This window comes from Solanum tuberosum, unplaced genomic scaffold, assembly GCF_000226075.1.
Source record: "Solanum tuberosum cultivar DM 1-3 516 R44 unplaced genomic scaffold, SolTub_3.0 scf00281, whole genome shotgun sequence".
Classification (NCBI taxonomy): Eukaryota; Viridiplantae; Streptophyta; class Magnoliopsida; order Solanales; family Solanaceae; genus Solanum; species Solanum tuberosum.
In genome coordinates this window covers 781,985-798,869 of record NW_006239206.1, presented here as the reverse complement: position 1 = coordinate 798,869, position 16,885 = coordinate 781,985, and the positions used below count along the sequence as shown (strand labels likewise).

General features: G+C 32.8%; 1 protein-coding gene across 1 annotated transcript; it reads right to left on the bottom strand.

The window, feature by feature from the left end:
- Positions 1–758: 758 nt before the first annotated feature.
- LOC102598001 (uncharacterized) lies at positions 759–9,135 on the bottom strand. The gene is made up of 6 exons (XM_015314146.1): positions 8,980–9,135; positions 8,798–8,812; positions 7,841–8,038; positions 7,412–7,567; positions 7,194–7,247; positions 759–884 (listed from the first exon to the last, which is right to left on the bottom strand). Exons 1-6 carry the CDS (start codon positions 9,133–9,135, stop codon positions 759–761), a joined length of 705 nt encoding a protein of 234 aa, XP_015169632.1.
- Positions 9,136–16,885: the final 7,750 nt, after the last annotated feature.

The window sequence follows — 16,885 nt, the reverse complement described above, 5'->3', positions numbered from 1 at the left end:
CATTTAATTTGAATTAATAGTTTGCTATTTCATATAATTTTCCCATTATTTAACAACACATTTCAACAATCATTTGTTCCCGTTTCTACATGAATGGCGATAATATTTAAGGTAGGAAAAAAAACAACTGATTGTTGATGTATATTTTGATAAATAGTTGGTGACAGTTCAAGTAGAATTCACACGCACCTGATAATTTAGATATAAATTTTGAAATATTGTAATATTATAACTATAATTTTTTATCGTTAACTCTTTATGTATTAATCACTACATTTAAATGTCAATTGTTTTAAATTTTGAATGTTAATATTTGGTGGTAATAGAATAAATTAAAGGGAGAAACAGGTGATGAAGAAATTAATTATGCAAAGAGATTATTACCAAGAAACCTTTTAATTAAGAGTAATAACTTTACGAAATTCAAACTGATATATTGACTCAATTCCACCGTAGTCAAACTAAAAGGGAAAATGTAACTTTCAAGTAGAAAATTAAAAAGATAGAGTGTCAAAAATACATTTAAATTATTAATTTTTTTGGTTTTATACCTAAATTATTGATAGTGTGAGTTTCATACCTAAACTTGTCACCTAACTCTATGTTTTCTATATCAAAATAAGCCAAACGTGGAAACAAGCGAAGAGTTTCTTGTCCACATTTTTTAATGACCCATTTTTATCCTATTTTAACAAGTACAAACATCAAAAGTAAAAAAAAAAACACCTATGACTCCGTGGTGAAGGAAATACTTTATTCTATCTGATTCTGATTCTGATTCTGATTTTGATTCTTGTGCGAGCGATATCGTAACTTACAAGATATATTGCATATTGAAAAATAATCTGCAGTATACAGTCATAGGTGTCATAGGTGGCAATAATCTGCAGTATACAGTCAAATTTTATAGTTAAAAGAAATTCCAGTAACTTACAAGAAATAATTGCATATTGAAAAAGATAACACTATGTTGCATGTTGAAATGTGAATCAAATCACTTGTCTAAATAGCATGTTGAATGAATCAAAAATAGCCTTTTTATTTTTAGGAGGTAGTGATAAAAGACTACGGTCTAAGTAGTGTGCAGACTTAAATCATTACTTTATTAGGCACAATTGCAAAAACGATTAGATTACAATATGAGTACACGATTCCTTTGCGTGAATTTAGGACACGTAATGATAAGTTAGTTAATTCATCTGGCAGCTAAAAAAAAATCAAAAGAGGAATATAAAGATCATAGGTTCGAATTGTGAAATCATGCTTGCATCAGGATATGTGGTCTATATTAGTTATGGTAGTGGAAAGGATATTGTTTGTCCGAACTTCCTTTGACAATATAAGGTCATAATAATATTTACTTGCATATAGTAGATGAATTTTCTTGATGAAAATCTAGTCTGCCCGCCACTTCCTTCAGGGGCGTAGGCACATGTATGTCAGGTGTCCAATTGGACACCCTTTGTCGGAAAAAAATACCACATATACAAGTAAAATGATGCACAAAGTGATTAAATAATATATTTTGGACACTCTTGACATAATAGGTTCTATAGCCTAGTGGTTTAAGATGTCTTGAATGCGTGTTTAGACATCTTTAATGAGTCAGTGCTTGCGTGTTTAAATCTCACTTGCAACAATTTTTTCCCTCTTCGTGAAATTTCTGGCTCCGCCATTGTTTTCGTTATACTTTGCGTGAATGTGCACGGGCTAGCCTTATTCCCTTTCTATTATTTGTACTCTTTACCATAACAACAAAAATTGAAATAAACTTAACAATAATTCTGAGTTTATGTTCATCACACATGATTATATTGTTCTATCATCAATAATATAAACAACCACTTACTCTATAGTCTATATATATACACACAAAGAGGAACCTTAAGCAATTACACCAAACGAACGTGGATCTTTTGTCATTTTATAATATCAAGTCATTTTCACCATTAAATTAAAAACACTGGTTTTACAAGTAAGCTTATGCTCGAACGTAACTCCAACCCATATATATGCTCCTTAATAACCCTTAATAACAAACATAATTTTTTCAAAAGAACACACAACATTTCAAAAGCCCTCTATTCTTCTCATTTAGTAGTATTTTGTAAACAATTAAATCCATTTGATTTTGCATGAACTCTTCCTCCATCTCTATCCATTTAGCAGATTATTGAAATTTCTTTCAACTTATAATATTTGAGCAGAATATTGGTTGTACAACTTTATGACGATGTCGCTCACACAAGAATCAGAATCAGAATCAGATAGAAAGTATTTCCTTCACCACGGAGTTCAAGCTATGATAGCAGTAATAGTTATGGGTGTTGTTTTACTTTTTATATTTCTACTTGTTAAAATAGGACAGAAATGGGCAATTAAAAGGCGTGGACAAGCAACTCTTCGCTTGTTTACACGCCTGCCCTATTCTGATATAGAGTTAGGTGACCGTGACACTACCTGTCGGATATGTTTATCCGACTTTAAATCAACAGACAATATTTATATTCTTCCATGCACTCACTTGTATCACAGTGAGTGCATTTCAACTTGGATGCGCCGCCAAATTACGTGTCCAACCTGTCGTCGCAATTATGGCAATATCTATACGTCGTGGATCACTTGTTTAGTTTTGTTTTGTTTTATTATTCTACGTACTATGTAATAAATGTTCTTCGTACTATGTAATTTTTTATTAAACGTACTATGTAATAATTATGCTAATAAGTAATAAAAAGTATGACCGCCAACTTCACTTATCCATTTTATCAACAATTTTAAGGTATCATTTTTGTGAATTGTGGCCCCATTAATTTTGTAATTTGACACATCTATTAGTTTGTAAAAAGTTATTTTAAAAAAATGTGGGCCTCACTAGAATTGATCATTTTTATCTTGAAATGGAAAGATTCTTTCAAGCATAATTCTTATTCACATTTGTATTGAACCATTTTAAATGTTATATGTCTTTTTAAGTTATAATTAATATAAATATTTTATTATAATATATGATATATAATCTTATGTTTTGAGAAATGATTTGAAACATGGGCGGATCTATTCGTTGTGGAGGTGTCACGGCATCCAATGATCTCGATCGAAATTCTGTTTAAATATGTATATATGTACATGATATTATATAAATAATAAACTTGTCAATCCCTACACAAATAAAATAGGGCGTCATTTTGTGTTCCTTGAAGGTGCGAGTTCGATTCCCGCATGGGTGCATTTTGTGTTTGCAACATTTTTTTTATTTTGCAAAAAAAGGCTTCCGCTGCAATTAGAAATTGCCTTATTTATTAAGCCGTGGCCACTGCATCATATTTATATGCTTTATTACTATATTATATAACATAACATGTTGTGAAGCTTTAATTTTTATTTTGTTGACTTTTTTTTTCTTTTCTAATTTAAGCATAAAATATTACTTTTTCATCTCAATTTATGTGACACTTTTTTTTAGACTACCACAAAACAATGCTACTTTTCTATGTTAGAACTTACAAACTACTAGTGAATTAGTTCGCACTTCACGTGATTATAAAAATCTTATTGAATTTTCTTAATATTCCCTTAATTCTCGAATATCAAGACTCTTAAAACTTTTTTTATTCTTGAATTTTTGAACACGTTGTTTCTTAAGCTTTAAGCTTTGCATAATATTTGCATTGATGCATAATATTATGATATAATATCTCCTCTTTTAACCAAAAAAAAGCTATGCATTATTGTTATTTATTTTTCTTTAATTTTAGAATTTTTAATCATCTAGAAATACTTGAATTATATATAATAATAATCTATATAAATGAAGCAGTAATTTATATTCAAAATAAGAATGTAATGTTTTATATTGAGATGCGTACAAATTTAAACTTAATTTTACTTCGTTAATTAAATAAACAAACACATAGATATATGTATCTATAGGATCATTGAACATAATAGATTTTCTATTTCTTGAGAAGATGACTTTTTACATCTTTGGTCATACCAAAGAAATAATTCAAGAAAGTAAAGGATTTTGGGGTATTTTCAATTTTCTTCTCGTATACAAATGCAATTATAAGCCAATATTCAGAGAATATAATAATACCGAAGGAATTATATAACTTTAAAAGATTTCCATCAATAACTATAATTTCATTTGATAGTCATCTATTTTCAATTTGCAAAACAACACAAACATATATCACAAGTAGCAATATAATATTATATAAATATAATAAAATAAAAACAAAGAATTCAATGAGATTAGTCACCAGACAAAAACACAAACATATATCACAAGTAACTATATAATATTATATAAATATTTTTAAAAGAAAAAGAAAATAAAAATAAAAGAATTCAAAGGGATTAACTTGACACCAAAGGGATTTATCATATGATGGATTGAAGTGAATTTTGGGTAAAGATAAAAAGGGTTACATTTAAGAACATTCATTTCTTTACGTTTAGAAAATGTTTCTTCTTCTGATTAGTTGGTTAGAGGCATTTGAAGTTTTCATCATGATTAAAGAAATGCATTTTAGTGAGTGAATTATTTAATTGTTAATTGTCTTTTGGATTTCATTGACCCATAAATACATACAGTTACAATTGAAACGTATATGATTAAATTTGTGGACTTATTTAATTATTTTCTTAGTGAGTAAAATATTTAATTGTTTGTTTTCTTTGTGAGTAAATTATTGTATTTATATGAAAAAAATGCCTAAAAAATGAGAAAAATAAATAGCAATTTTAGAAGAAAAACAGGTCGCACAGTAAGTAGAATATATAGCAATTTTAGAAGAGAAAAGATGATGAGGAGAAATGGATGAAAAATGTTGTAAAGAGGTGAAAAATAGAGAGATGGATTTGGGGATTTAATTTGGTAAATATTTATTTGGTTAGTTGGGTCGGGTTCGAATTTTAAAAAAAATCCAGTAATTTAATTAAAATTGGATTATTTTTGTTGATTTGGAGTTTTTCATTCAATTGAGGGGTACGGGTGACAAGTTTGTAGACGACAAGAGTATAAATAACTTGATTTTAATGGTAATGGCAAGATCAACAAATAAATGAAAAATTGAGAGATATTTTTAACCTTTTTCCTTTGCATTTCTTTGAAGGCAATATAACATTCAAATTAAAGGTATATATAGAACAAATAGGAACAATTTTCTTCAACTTTTTTCATGATTTGGAAGATTTTCTTTCCTATTAAACATGTGTACTTTCACCCGGTCCCCATAAAGAATAAAATACTTATGTTTTGCACCACGTGAAAGTTGTATAAATTCAACCTTGTACGGATTATCGGTATGTGTGATTGCTTTATCTACTTTAATTATTTTTCCTTTCTCGTTGACAATTTATAAGATCAGTACAATAAGCATCATAGGAAGTGTCTTCAATAGGAAAATAGCTTGAGCCCATCGGAGGTTCTGGTACACCTGGTGGACTATATACAACTCCTCCCCAATCAACATTCGTAGCAAAACTTTTTAAGTCGGTGAAGAGACTTTGTGGCCAGAAACCTACTCGCGTAAAGTCTTGTGACACTAAAAGCCACCAATTTCCGGCTAAGTCCTTTTTGCAAAAAAAATAAAAATAATAATAAGTTGTCAATAACAATATTTATGTTATCTCCTAACTATAATTCCTATGTTTGTATAAAATATTCAAAGACTCTAAATAAGAAAAATAAAGACAATATAAAATGTACCCGATCAATGTATACTTTCACACCCCAATGTTTCCCTCCACGTTGTGAAATAGTATCCATGAATGAACTATCAAGAGGTACGTCATAGTTTACTTGTACAAAGCCGGGACATAGTGTATTGAAGCAATGAATTTTACCAGCCTAAAAAAATAGATATATCTCATACATGAATTCTTAAAAATCAAGGCAAATAGTTAAACTAAGGGTGTGTTTTGTAAATGTTTTCTTGGAAAAAATAATTGGATTTCTAAGTTATTTTCTCATGTTGGTTGGTGAGTAGAAAATGTTTTTAATGTTTGGTTGGTAAATGAAACACATTTTTCAGAAAATATCTTTTATTTTTGGCTTGAGACTAAAAAATACTCTTTAGGAAAATTATTTTTGACCTGAAAATTATCCAGAATAATCGATCTAGGACCCGGCCCTAGAACCCGAACTAGGACAGGATCCCGACGACCGTTCCAAATTCCGACCCTGAGATCCAACCCATGCCCTGACCCATAAATATTTTTCAAAAACAATTTTTTTTAAAAATAAGGTGGCGGAGGAAGGGGGGGGGGTTGAATGTAGGGATGACATAAAAAAAAGAAAATTTAAAATTTTGAAATATATTTCACAAATATTTTTTTAAAAAAATTGATCGAGGCCGGGGGGGAGGGTGAGAAGTAGGTTTGGCATAAAAAATGCAATTTTCTGAATTCGAAATATTTCAATAAAAAATATTTTTTAAAAAAGAAATTGACCAGGGGATGGAGGGTGTTGTAGGGGTTGGGTGACGTAAAAAATTAAAATTATAAAATCTGAAATATTTTTCAAAAAACAATATTTTTTTTAAATGACGGGGGTTGGGGTTGGCTGGAGGGGTAGAGGGTGACATAAAAAGGAATTTTTTTAAATTTTAAAAAAAATTGATTGGAGCGGCCTGAGTGGGGGGTTTAGGGATTAGGGGTGGGGAATGACGAAAAAAATGATTTTTTAAAAATTTAAAATATTTTTCAAGTATAATTTTTTTTAAAAGAAAATTTGACGGGGTGCGTGTGTGGGTGGGGAGAGGAGAGGTCGAGTAGTTAGGGCATGAAAAGGGGTAAAAATGATTGTTTGTTTGGTAGAGGGGGCTGGTTTGGGGGTAGGGGATTGGGGATAAGGGTAAAAATTTATTTGAAATTAAAAAAATAAGAATATTTATATTTATTTATTTTTTGGATGTGGATGGTCGGGTACAGAATATGGGGTAGGGTAAGGAAAAAAATATTGTAATTTTAGGATGAAGTAGACTTTTGAAAAATGTTTTTCTTTATTTTTTAAGGAAAGTCATTTTTCTTAAATTTGAGGAAATTAAGTTGATTTGGAAAAAACATTTAAACAAACTAAATATGAAAAAATTAGAAAATATTTTCCTTCACACCAAACACACCCTAAAAGATGTACAGTTTAATGAACTCAAAAGGGAAATCACCATGGTACGAAAGATAGTTACCTGGAAATGTATAAAAAATCTAGTTTTAGCATCCCCGTATAACGTTGGGTCCACCTAAAGCACGAAACAAAGATATTATATTATAGTTATTAAATATTGAGCATTTACTAACATATTTTCTAATATACATCTTAAAAGCACAATATTCAATGGTTAACACACATCCTTCTTTCACAAAACGATAGAATAATGGAATAAATAAATTGATATAAACTTACTCTCCAACCAACTTGTAAGATATCTGATCCTTTTTGAATTTTTAGTCGAGATCCGCTGTGTTGTTGTCCATTAACTTGAGGATTGTACAAAACAGTATCCATTCCAGCTCCCGCAAACTTGCTATTTGGATTATATGGAAGCCCAGCTATTGCAACCTAAATAAAAAAGTTAATTTTTTTTAGTACATCTTACAAAATACCCAAATTAACCTATGAATTACTTGTTCCTTTTTTTACTTCAAATCCAATTAAATAAAACATGGAAATTAGATAATGAATTTTATAGCCATATACCACCTTATATCCTTGTGAAGATATGTATCTTCCATTCGGCTCACTATTGTTGTTACTCTGCATTAGATAATGAATTTATGTTTAGATTTGAAATATTCAAGATATATAACAGTAAATTGGCATAAATCATCTTACAACATCATATTCATCTTCGAATGTGACATCTTCTGGCGGGGGAATACGTCTTAATCTTATAAGATCATCTCTTGTAATTCTCTTAACAGGAATAGTTCCAAAAGGACATCCTCCATCTTTAGACCATATTGTCGATGACCTATTAGTTGCCAATGAGGAAGTTGAATCTTTCTTGATTCTAGATAAAGTAGATTTCATCTGTTCAATCAGATGTTTAATTGTGTGTCAATAACAACATATCCAATATGAACAAAATGATAACGAAATGAAAAGAGAGTAGAGATATGCCTTAGGATGAAAATTATGGTCCTTCAACAACGGGTGATCAAATGCACGTTGTTTGTAGAAATCTACACAATCATATGTATCTCCATATTTAGTCTGTAAACAATCAAAATTAATAAAATAAGTAGCCTAAGTTACAACAAGATGTACCTTTTAAACACAAAACATACTCATGAGAACAATTGTTAGTAAATGGTAATACTACTGTTTTTTTTTTAAAAAAAAAAGAAAAATTCTCAAATATGCTATCAAACTTTGAGAAAAGACTTATCTAGGTCATTCGTTAATATTTTGTTCATTTATGCTACTTTCGTTGAGAAAAGGTTTATCCATGCCATTATTTGTTAACGAAAAATTGTTCGATAGGTGTGTCCTAAGCCATTGTTATGCCTTTATCTCCAATTTGCAAGATAAAATGCAAAAAATTTACATAATCCATTTTTAATTCATTTGTCTTATTGGACTTGACATGAAGTTTCAAAAAGTAATTTTGTTTTGAATCTTGTGATCTTAAAATAATTATATATAGAATATATCAAAGTGCTCTTAAATCTTGTGGTTTAAACATGTTATGTGAAAAAATAGAATCAAATAGTTTGCAAAAACGGAAAAAATATTTTTTTCAAAACAGATTAAAAAAAGAGTAAAACAAACAAATCGAAACGGACTAACCTGCTCAATCTTCAACTACAACGAAAGTTTACACACAAAGAAGGAAAGGGAGGGTTCTCCATTTCCCAAGAATCATGTGACAAATGAATGTTTTTTCTCTAATACAAAAGTGATATTATCTAATAAAATGTCTTTAGGGACTTACAAGTAAAATAAAATAATTTTTTTGCAAAAAAAAATACCTTTACTGTTTTGACGGCCGGCTTGTTCAAACTTTTCAGTTGTTTCTCTAACTCCACATCCTCTAATTTGGATAGCTTTTTTTGTCCTTTCACCCCATTATAACTCAAGAGAAAATATAACATCAATAACGTTTGTTGAACAGTCTTTTGATGCATCGTGAATTCATTTCTTTTTATAGGCATGAATCTTAGGTGTTTTGAAGAAATTAGATTAATTAATACAACATGAAAGCTCAACACTGAATTTGATTTGCTAGGTGTAAGTATTGATACCTTTGCTACAATAAGGAAGACATTTTTTTTAATATATAGAGATGTGGAAAAGACTAAGTTGACTATTATGTACAAGATATTCACTTTATGTGTAGTCTTTGAACTACATTTGACCATATATGAAAATATTTTTGTTTAATAAATGTTGATTGCCCGTTTGTAATTAATATCCAAAATAATACTTTTAACTTCATTTGACCAAATCTAAAAAGACTTTGAATGGTTTTTTATTGTTCATATCTACGTAATAAAATATTGAAAATACTTTTGACCATATGACCAAATATGTTGTTGAGTCCGGACTCAAAATTAGATTTATTTTGACAAAAAAAATGAAAAAGAACTGGACTTATGTGCAAAAAAAATATATATAAATGCCAATGTAATATTTCGACTTTAACATTGAACAAAGCTCTTATTTGAGGATAGTTTTAAACAATAATTAAAAATTGAGGGGTGTTTTTGAACCTTTATTTTCGATGAATTTAAATAAAATTGAGAATTCCTCAACAATTACAAATGTGCAAATATTGACAAGTAGTACTTGTAACGATTGGATTAAAAATTTAGGAAAAATCATTTAATTTGTCAAAAACATCATGTATTAGGCAATTCATGCATTGTACTTAGTTTCTCACATCTCTATGTAGTTATCGGTATATCAAATTAAAAATTAAATAAAATGTTTTTAGGGATTTACAAGTACAATGAAACCAAAAGTAAAAAAAAATCCTTTACAGTTTTGATTGTTCATGTCACGACCTAGACCACTGTGATTGACACCCACACTTACCCTTCGGTGGGAGAACCATTACTACAACCAGAGGCATATGCAGGAGGGCGTCATCGGGTTCACATGAACCCATGCTCCCCTCCTGAAATCATATATAGTAGTGTTATATTTTTAAATTTTTGTTAAATATAGATGTGTGAACCCACAATCGAAGTATCATTTAATGTAATGATGATTGGGTGCACCTCTCAGTGAGACCAGAAATTTGAATTTTATATCTATCTTGTACTATTTTTCTTTTTAAAATTAGGTAGCATCTCTCTAAGTGGATATTGGTAGAATTTTTGGCGTTATAATTAATTAATCATTTCAATTTTGGACCTATAAATTTAAAATTTTAACTATTTTCAAGATACGAAATTAAGTGTCAAACGAATTAGATTCACCTTTTCACAATAGTGCACTGTGCACCCACCATTCCAAAATCTTGGATACGTCGCTAACTACAACCCGACTAATCAACTTATATATGCATGACTAATTAACAGACATGAAAGATCAATACTGAATTTGATTTGCTTATATATGATACTATGAGGAAGATGTATATTATATAAAAATGTATAAAAGACTAAATTGACTATACGAAAACTAAAAATATTTTTTTTATTTAATAAATGGTTATTGCTCATTTATAACTAATATCCAAAATAATAATCTGAATATAGATTTTAGTAGAATATTTAATTGAATCAACAAATATTTATTGTTGATGAAGATTGATGATTTATATTTGCATAAGATTCAAAATAATTTTTGACCATATGACTAAATCGATTGGTGCTCGAGTTTGAAGATTTAAAAAAAAAAATTTAATCAGAGCTTTTTCTGGTTCGAGAGGAATTGAAAAAAGTTGTTGGTAGTGTTGAGATTTGTGAGACACTGCAACACACGAATTCGAATTGAGAAAGTTACATGCACTTTAATATCTTGTGACTTGTATGATCTAGCAAATAATAGAGAGGGAACAAGGGTGGCCCCGTGCATATTCACGCAGAGTCTGGGGAAGGGCCGTACTTCAAGGGATGTAAATGTAATGTGCAGTGACGGAGATAAGATTTTCATTAAGAAAATTCATCATTTACCATATGCTTGTAAAATTCGTTATGACTTTATATTGACAAAGGAGGTTCGAATAAACCCCATCCCACCCTTCGGGGTGGCCCAGTAGTTTGGACTTGGGACTTCCATTTTGGAGGTTTCACGTTTGAAACCTCTTGCTAGAGAAATCAAGGGATTTGCCTACTGGGTGGAGCTCGTTGCATTGGGCTTGTCTAGTGTGGGTTACCTCTCCTATGTGGTTTGCAAGCTATTGCATAGAAGTGGGGGTTTTACCTATGCACGCCCAAATGATAGCGACTACGGGTTTCCCTTGTCATAAAAAAAAATTAAAAAAATAAACCCTTTTTCCGCGACCATTAGCAATGTAGACTGCATATTCTAATGCAAAGCTTGATTTCACGACTCGAACCAATTACCTTTGTTTACCTCTTATTTTTCAAATTTCGAATTTCATATCTGAAGTATCACTAATTATTTAACAATACATTTTAATAATCAATTGTTCCCGTTTTCTACCTGAATGGCGATAGTATTTACGGTAGGAAAAAAAACAATTGATTGTAATTAGAATAGAGAAAAAGGTCAGCTGTTAGTCTCTCCCATGACCAAGGCTACCGATATATGATTTATATATAGTCTGATAGTGTAGACAATAGAGTTGTAATACAAAACAAAACCTATCCTAATTATAGAAAATAAAGGACTTGCAATTTACATAAAAGACTTGTGAATATCTACGGAAGAATCCTAATAGGATTCGTTATCATCTAACACCCCCCGGCAAGCACATGTCGGGTTTGGAGACAGTGAGCTTGGACCGTAGATGAGCAAATCGAGAGGAGCTTAGAGCTTTAGTAAATACATCAGCAATTTGATCAGTGGAAGGAATGTATTGAACACAAAGTTGTCCGCATGCAACTTTCTCTCGAACAAAATGATAGTCAATTTCAATATGCTTCGACCTTTGATGAAAGACATGATTGGCAGTGAGATAAATGGCACTGATGTTGTCACAGAATATCATGGGAGGACGAGGACAGGGCAATCAAAGTTCCTTAACCAAACTAGTTATCCAAGATACTTCTGATGCGGCAAATGCAATAGCACGATATTCAGCTTCAGTGCTAAACCGAGCTACTACATTTTGCTTTCGCGAGGACCAACTGATTAGATTAGGACCATAATATACAGCAAATCCATAATGAGAACGACGATCATCAGGATCAGCAGCCCACCCTGTATCACAGTAAACATTTATAATAGAGGAAGTGGATGGCGTGATGGTTATTCCATGTGTAAGGGAACCTTTGAGATAACGAAGAATCCGTTTCACAGCTTTCCAATGATCCAAGGTAGGATTATGCATATATTGGCAAACACGACTCACCGAAAAAGAGATCTCTGGTCGTGTGATAGTCGCATATTGAAGAGCCCCAACAATACTCCTATATAATGATGGATCATCAAAGGTTTCACCATGTTTAGACAATTGGAATGTGCTATTTGCTGGAGAAGGAGAAGGCTTACAATCTGTCATTTTTGTTCGAGAGAGTAAGTCTCGAATGTAGCTAGCTTGAGAGAGATGCATACCAGATCCCACGCGAGCAACTTCAATACCCAAGAAAAATGAGAGATCACCAAGGTCTTTTAGAGAGAACTGAAGATCAAGGGATTTGGTAAAATGAGGAGATATATGAGGGATCACTACCCGTTATGATGATGTCATCCACATAAAACCAAGAGGTAGGTAGTAGAGGAGGGAGTATGACGGACAAACAAAACAGATATAGCCATGCGATAGGAGAAATGTTTTGAGCTTGAGAAACCAGGCGCGAGGAGCTTGCTTTAGACCATATAAGCCTTTGATAAGCGACACACAAAATGTGGGTGAGACTTATCAGTAAAGCCTGGTGGTTGAGACATGTAAACAACCTCCGAAAGGTCACCATTAAGGAATGCATTATTAACATCTAACTGCTTAAGACACCAACCTTGAGACACTGCATGAGATAAGACAAGTCTGATTATTAAAGGTTTGAGAACTGGGCTGAAGGTATCATGGAAATCAACCCCTTCTGCCTGATGAAAATCTTTGGCAACCAAATGAGCTTTGTACCTTTCAATCGACCCGTCTGCGCGACGCTTAATGCGGTACACCCATTTACAACCCACCACATTTGCATTAGGAGGACAAAGAGAAAGTGTCCATGTGTGATTACGAATCAATGCTTGATACTCAACTTTCATAGCGCACAACTAATCAGGAGATGATGCAGCTTGCTTATAGGTTTTTGGTTCACTGGCCAAAGAGGATGAAACCAGGATCGGATGGCGAGATATAGCGAGTGCTTTGGGCTTGAGGGAATTTGTTTAAGCTCTTGTGGTCATAGGATGATTGGAAGAGGTAGCAGGCCGAAAATATGTAGGAGCATTCTGATAAGATCTTGAAGTGGAGGATACGACGGTGGCTGGACATGGATTTTGTGGTGAAGAGGTTGTATCAGAAGATATAGATGAAAGCGATATTGGTAAGGGTTGAGTGGACAGTGAGGATAACGATGGAGGATCTACCAGTGAAGGTGAGGCAACAACGGAAGGAATAAAGTTGGAAATCGATTGTAGAAAAGTTAAGGAGGATGGTGGTGAATTGTCATTAGAGAAAGGAGTAGTAGTTTTGTAATGAGGATAAGGAAATTTCTCTTCGTCGAATATCATATGACGAGCAATATACATTCAATTTGTGGGGGGATAGTGACACATATAACCTTTATGTTTCGAACTATAACCCAAAAAGACACAAGGAAGAGATCAAAAATCAATTTTATGATTATTATAAGGACGGAGAAAAGGATAACATAGACACCCAAATTTTCGAAGAAGTTGGTAGTCTGGTGGATGATGATAAAGAGCTTGATAGGGTGATTTGAAGGACAATATAGGAGTGATGGTGCGGTTATGTAGGTATGTGGATGTGGAAAATGCATGTTCCAAATATTGATATGGAAGACATGCGTGAGCAAGTAAAGTTAGTCCTTTTTCCACAATGGTACGATTACGTCTTTCTGGAGCCCCATTTTGTTCATGAGTGTGAGGACACGATAGACGATGAGTTATTCTTATGGATTTGGCATAGGAAGACACATTACGATATTCCCTACCCCAATCAGTTTGCAATGTTTTGATTTTCTTGCCAAATTGTGTGTCAACCATTTTATGAAAATATTTAAGAACATCAAGTACTTGAGATTTTGCTGCCAGGAAAAATATCCAAACAAATTTAGTGGAATCATCAAGAAACTGAACAAAATACTTATTTCCATTGATAGAAAGATGCGGGGAAGGTCCCCAAACATCAGAATACACCAAATCAAAAGGAGACAAGCTACGACTTGAAGAAGAAGATAAAGGGAGCCTATGACTCTTTCCTAATTGACATGATCCACAAATTGAAGACATTTTATTGGACGACACTGGAAGATTAAAACTAGAGACTAAACGACGCAAAAGTTGCTCGTGAGGATGACCAAAGCGTTCATGCCACGCTTGGAGTAATACTCGTGAGCAGACAAATGTGCGAGGAGCTGAGGATGAGATAACTGGAAGCCTACCACCATTCAAACGATATAATCCATCATCAAGTGACCCTCGAAGTAGAGATTTTCCCTGAAGATCCTTCACAAAACAACAAGAGGGGTGAAATTCCATAAAGACATTGTTATCTTTAGTAAATTGAGAAACACTCAATAAACTCTTGGTGATGGAAGGAACATGAAGAATTTTATTAAGATGAAGAGGTCGAGTAGTACAAGGAAGCTTAGAGGAGCCAGTGTGATGAATAGAGAGTTTTTGACCATTACCTACAGCAAGATGATCCTCACCATTATAGTCCGTGTGAATGGATAGTTGAGACAAATCCGACGTAACATGATTGGTGGCACCGGAATCTGCAAACCATGAATTGTCAACAATAGCCGAATGAGACATCATATTATCCGAGGGAGTGCCATATTGGCTTGTGGACGATTAGAGGAACGATTAGGTGGATAAGAGTCCATGTTGTTACGGTTGTAGCAATTACGAGCATGGTGGTTGGGTTTCTCACATATTTGACAAATAATGCGAGAAGATGATCTACTAGAAGAACGAGAAGGATTGATGTTGTTTGGGCGACCGGAGGATTTTTGAGAGGTGGTGAAACTTTGTTGATTGGACTGGCCAGTGATTGGGGAGCGATTGGAGTATTGGCGAGATATGGCATTGGCTTGAAGTTGGAGGGCTTTGGTTTCCTCAACAAGTTTCTCCTCTTCTTGGAGAAGTAAACCAAGAAGTGAGTCAGTAGTGAGGTTTATAAGATGAGGATTGATGGCTGAGCGAAACGGGCCATATGAAGAATTTAGACCGAACAAAATAGCGCTCATAAGTTCTTCGTCTGTTATTGGACGGGCAGCAAGAGCTAGACTATGGGATATAGTACGTTTCTTGTCAACATAGTACATAATGGTAAAAGAGCCCTTTGTGGTGGTTTGGAGTTGGTGGCGATGTTGCATGACTCGAGCTCGAGATTGAGATTGAAAGAGGTTGGAAAGATATGACCAAGCTTCACGAGTGGTGCGGATGTGCATTATGTATGGTAGAATAGAATGGCTCATGGTAGTTTTAAGCCAAAGAAGAAGGATTTTGTCCCTCTTTTTCCAAGCCGTGAAGGCCGAATTTGGCGTGGAGTCAGATGTACCCTGAGTAGTGGTTAGGACAGTGGCAGATGGAATATTTGATCCATCAAGATGAGCCTCCAAAAATCAAAGGCTTCAAAGGCAGAGTATACTGTTGATTGCCAAAGGTAATAATTTTCCCGATCAAGTTTTATCGGAAGGCCGGGAAGGGCAATTGTTTGGGAGTTGGAATCAATGATGGAGAGATGTGTTTGTTTTATTAGAAAATATATTTGGATTGGTTTTCTAGTCGCCACTTAATTTTTCAAGAAAAATCAAGAAAACTGTCATGAAAACTTAGAAGGGGTTCGGGGTTCATATTATTTTTCTAGGAAGGGTTTTAAAGCACCTAGAACACCCGCTAATGCGATTATTCGACGATTAATTATTTGGCTAAAATAATTTTAACTTAGCTCGAATTGCAAAACTGAACTATTTTATAGTTAGGACCATTTTAAGGGAGAAACAGAAAAATGTCGCCCTATTATTTAAATGAAGTATTTTATAAACTTACATATTTATTTACTTATTTATTCTCAAGTTGAGTAAGAAACGGATGATTTAGTTAGGTCATTAATTCAAAATGGGTGTCTTCTGGGGATTTGAATTTTTCGACCTCAAGGTTAGCGATAAATATTAATGAGTACATAAACACAACAAAGAAGGGAGGGAAAGAGATTTTGGCCCAAGTATGGTTCTTTCTGTCCGCCTGGACCAGTACTTGGGCCCATTTTCATTTTGGGTCTTCGGCCCATTTGAGTCACCTGCACCTATCCTAAACTAAATTTGAATTTTATTTCTTTGGGCCTAAGGCCCCATCTTCCACCTGTCCTAAATTCTAACAAGATAATAATAAATAAAAGGGCTAATTACTTGAGTGGATCCCTTTTAAAAAATAATTACTTATTTTAAATATACTTTTTAATTATTACCATTTATAGCAATATATAACAATACTATATATTTTATTAGAATTGTCTCTCTCTTGCCTCTTTCTCCCTTTTCTCTCTCGCTCTTTCTCCCTTTTTTTTCTTTATGTTGTTCTTTCTCTTTTGTTTTTCTTTTTGCT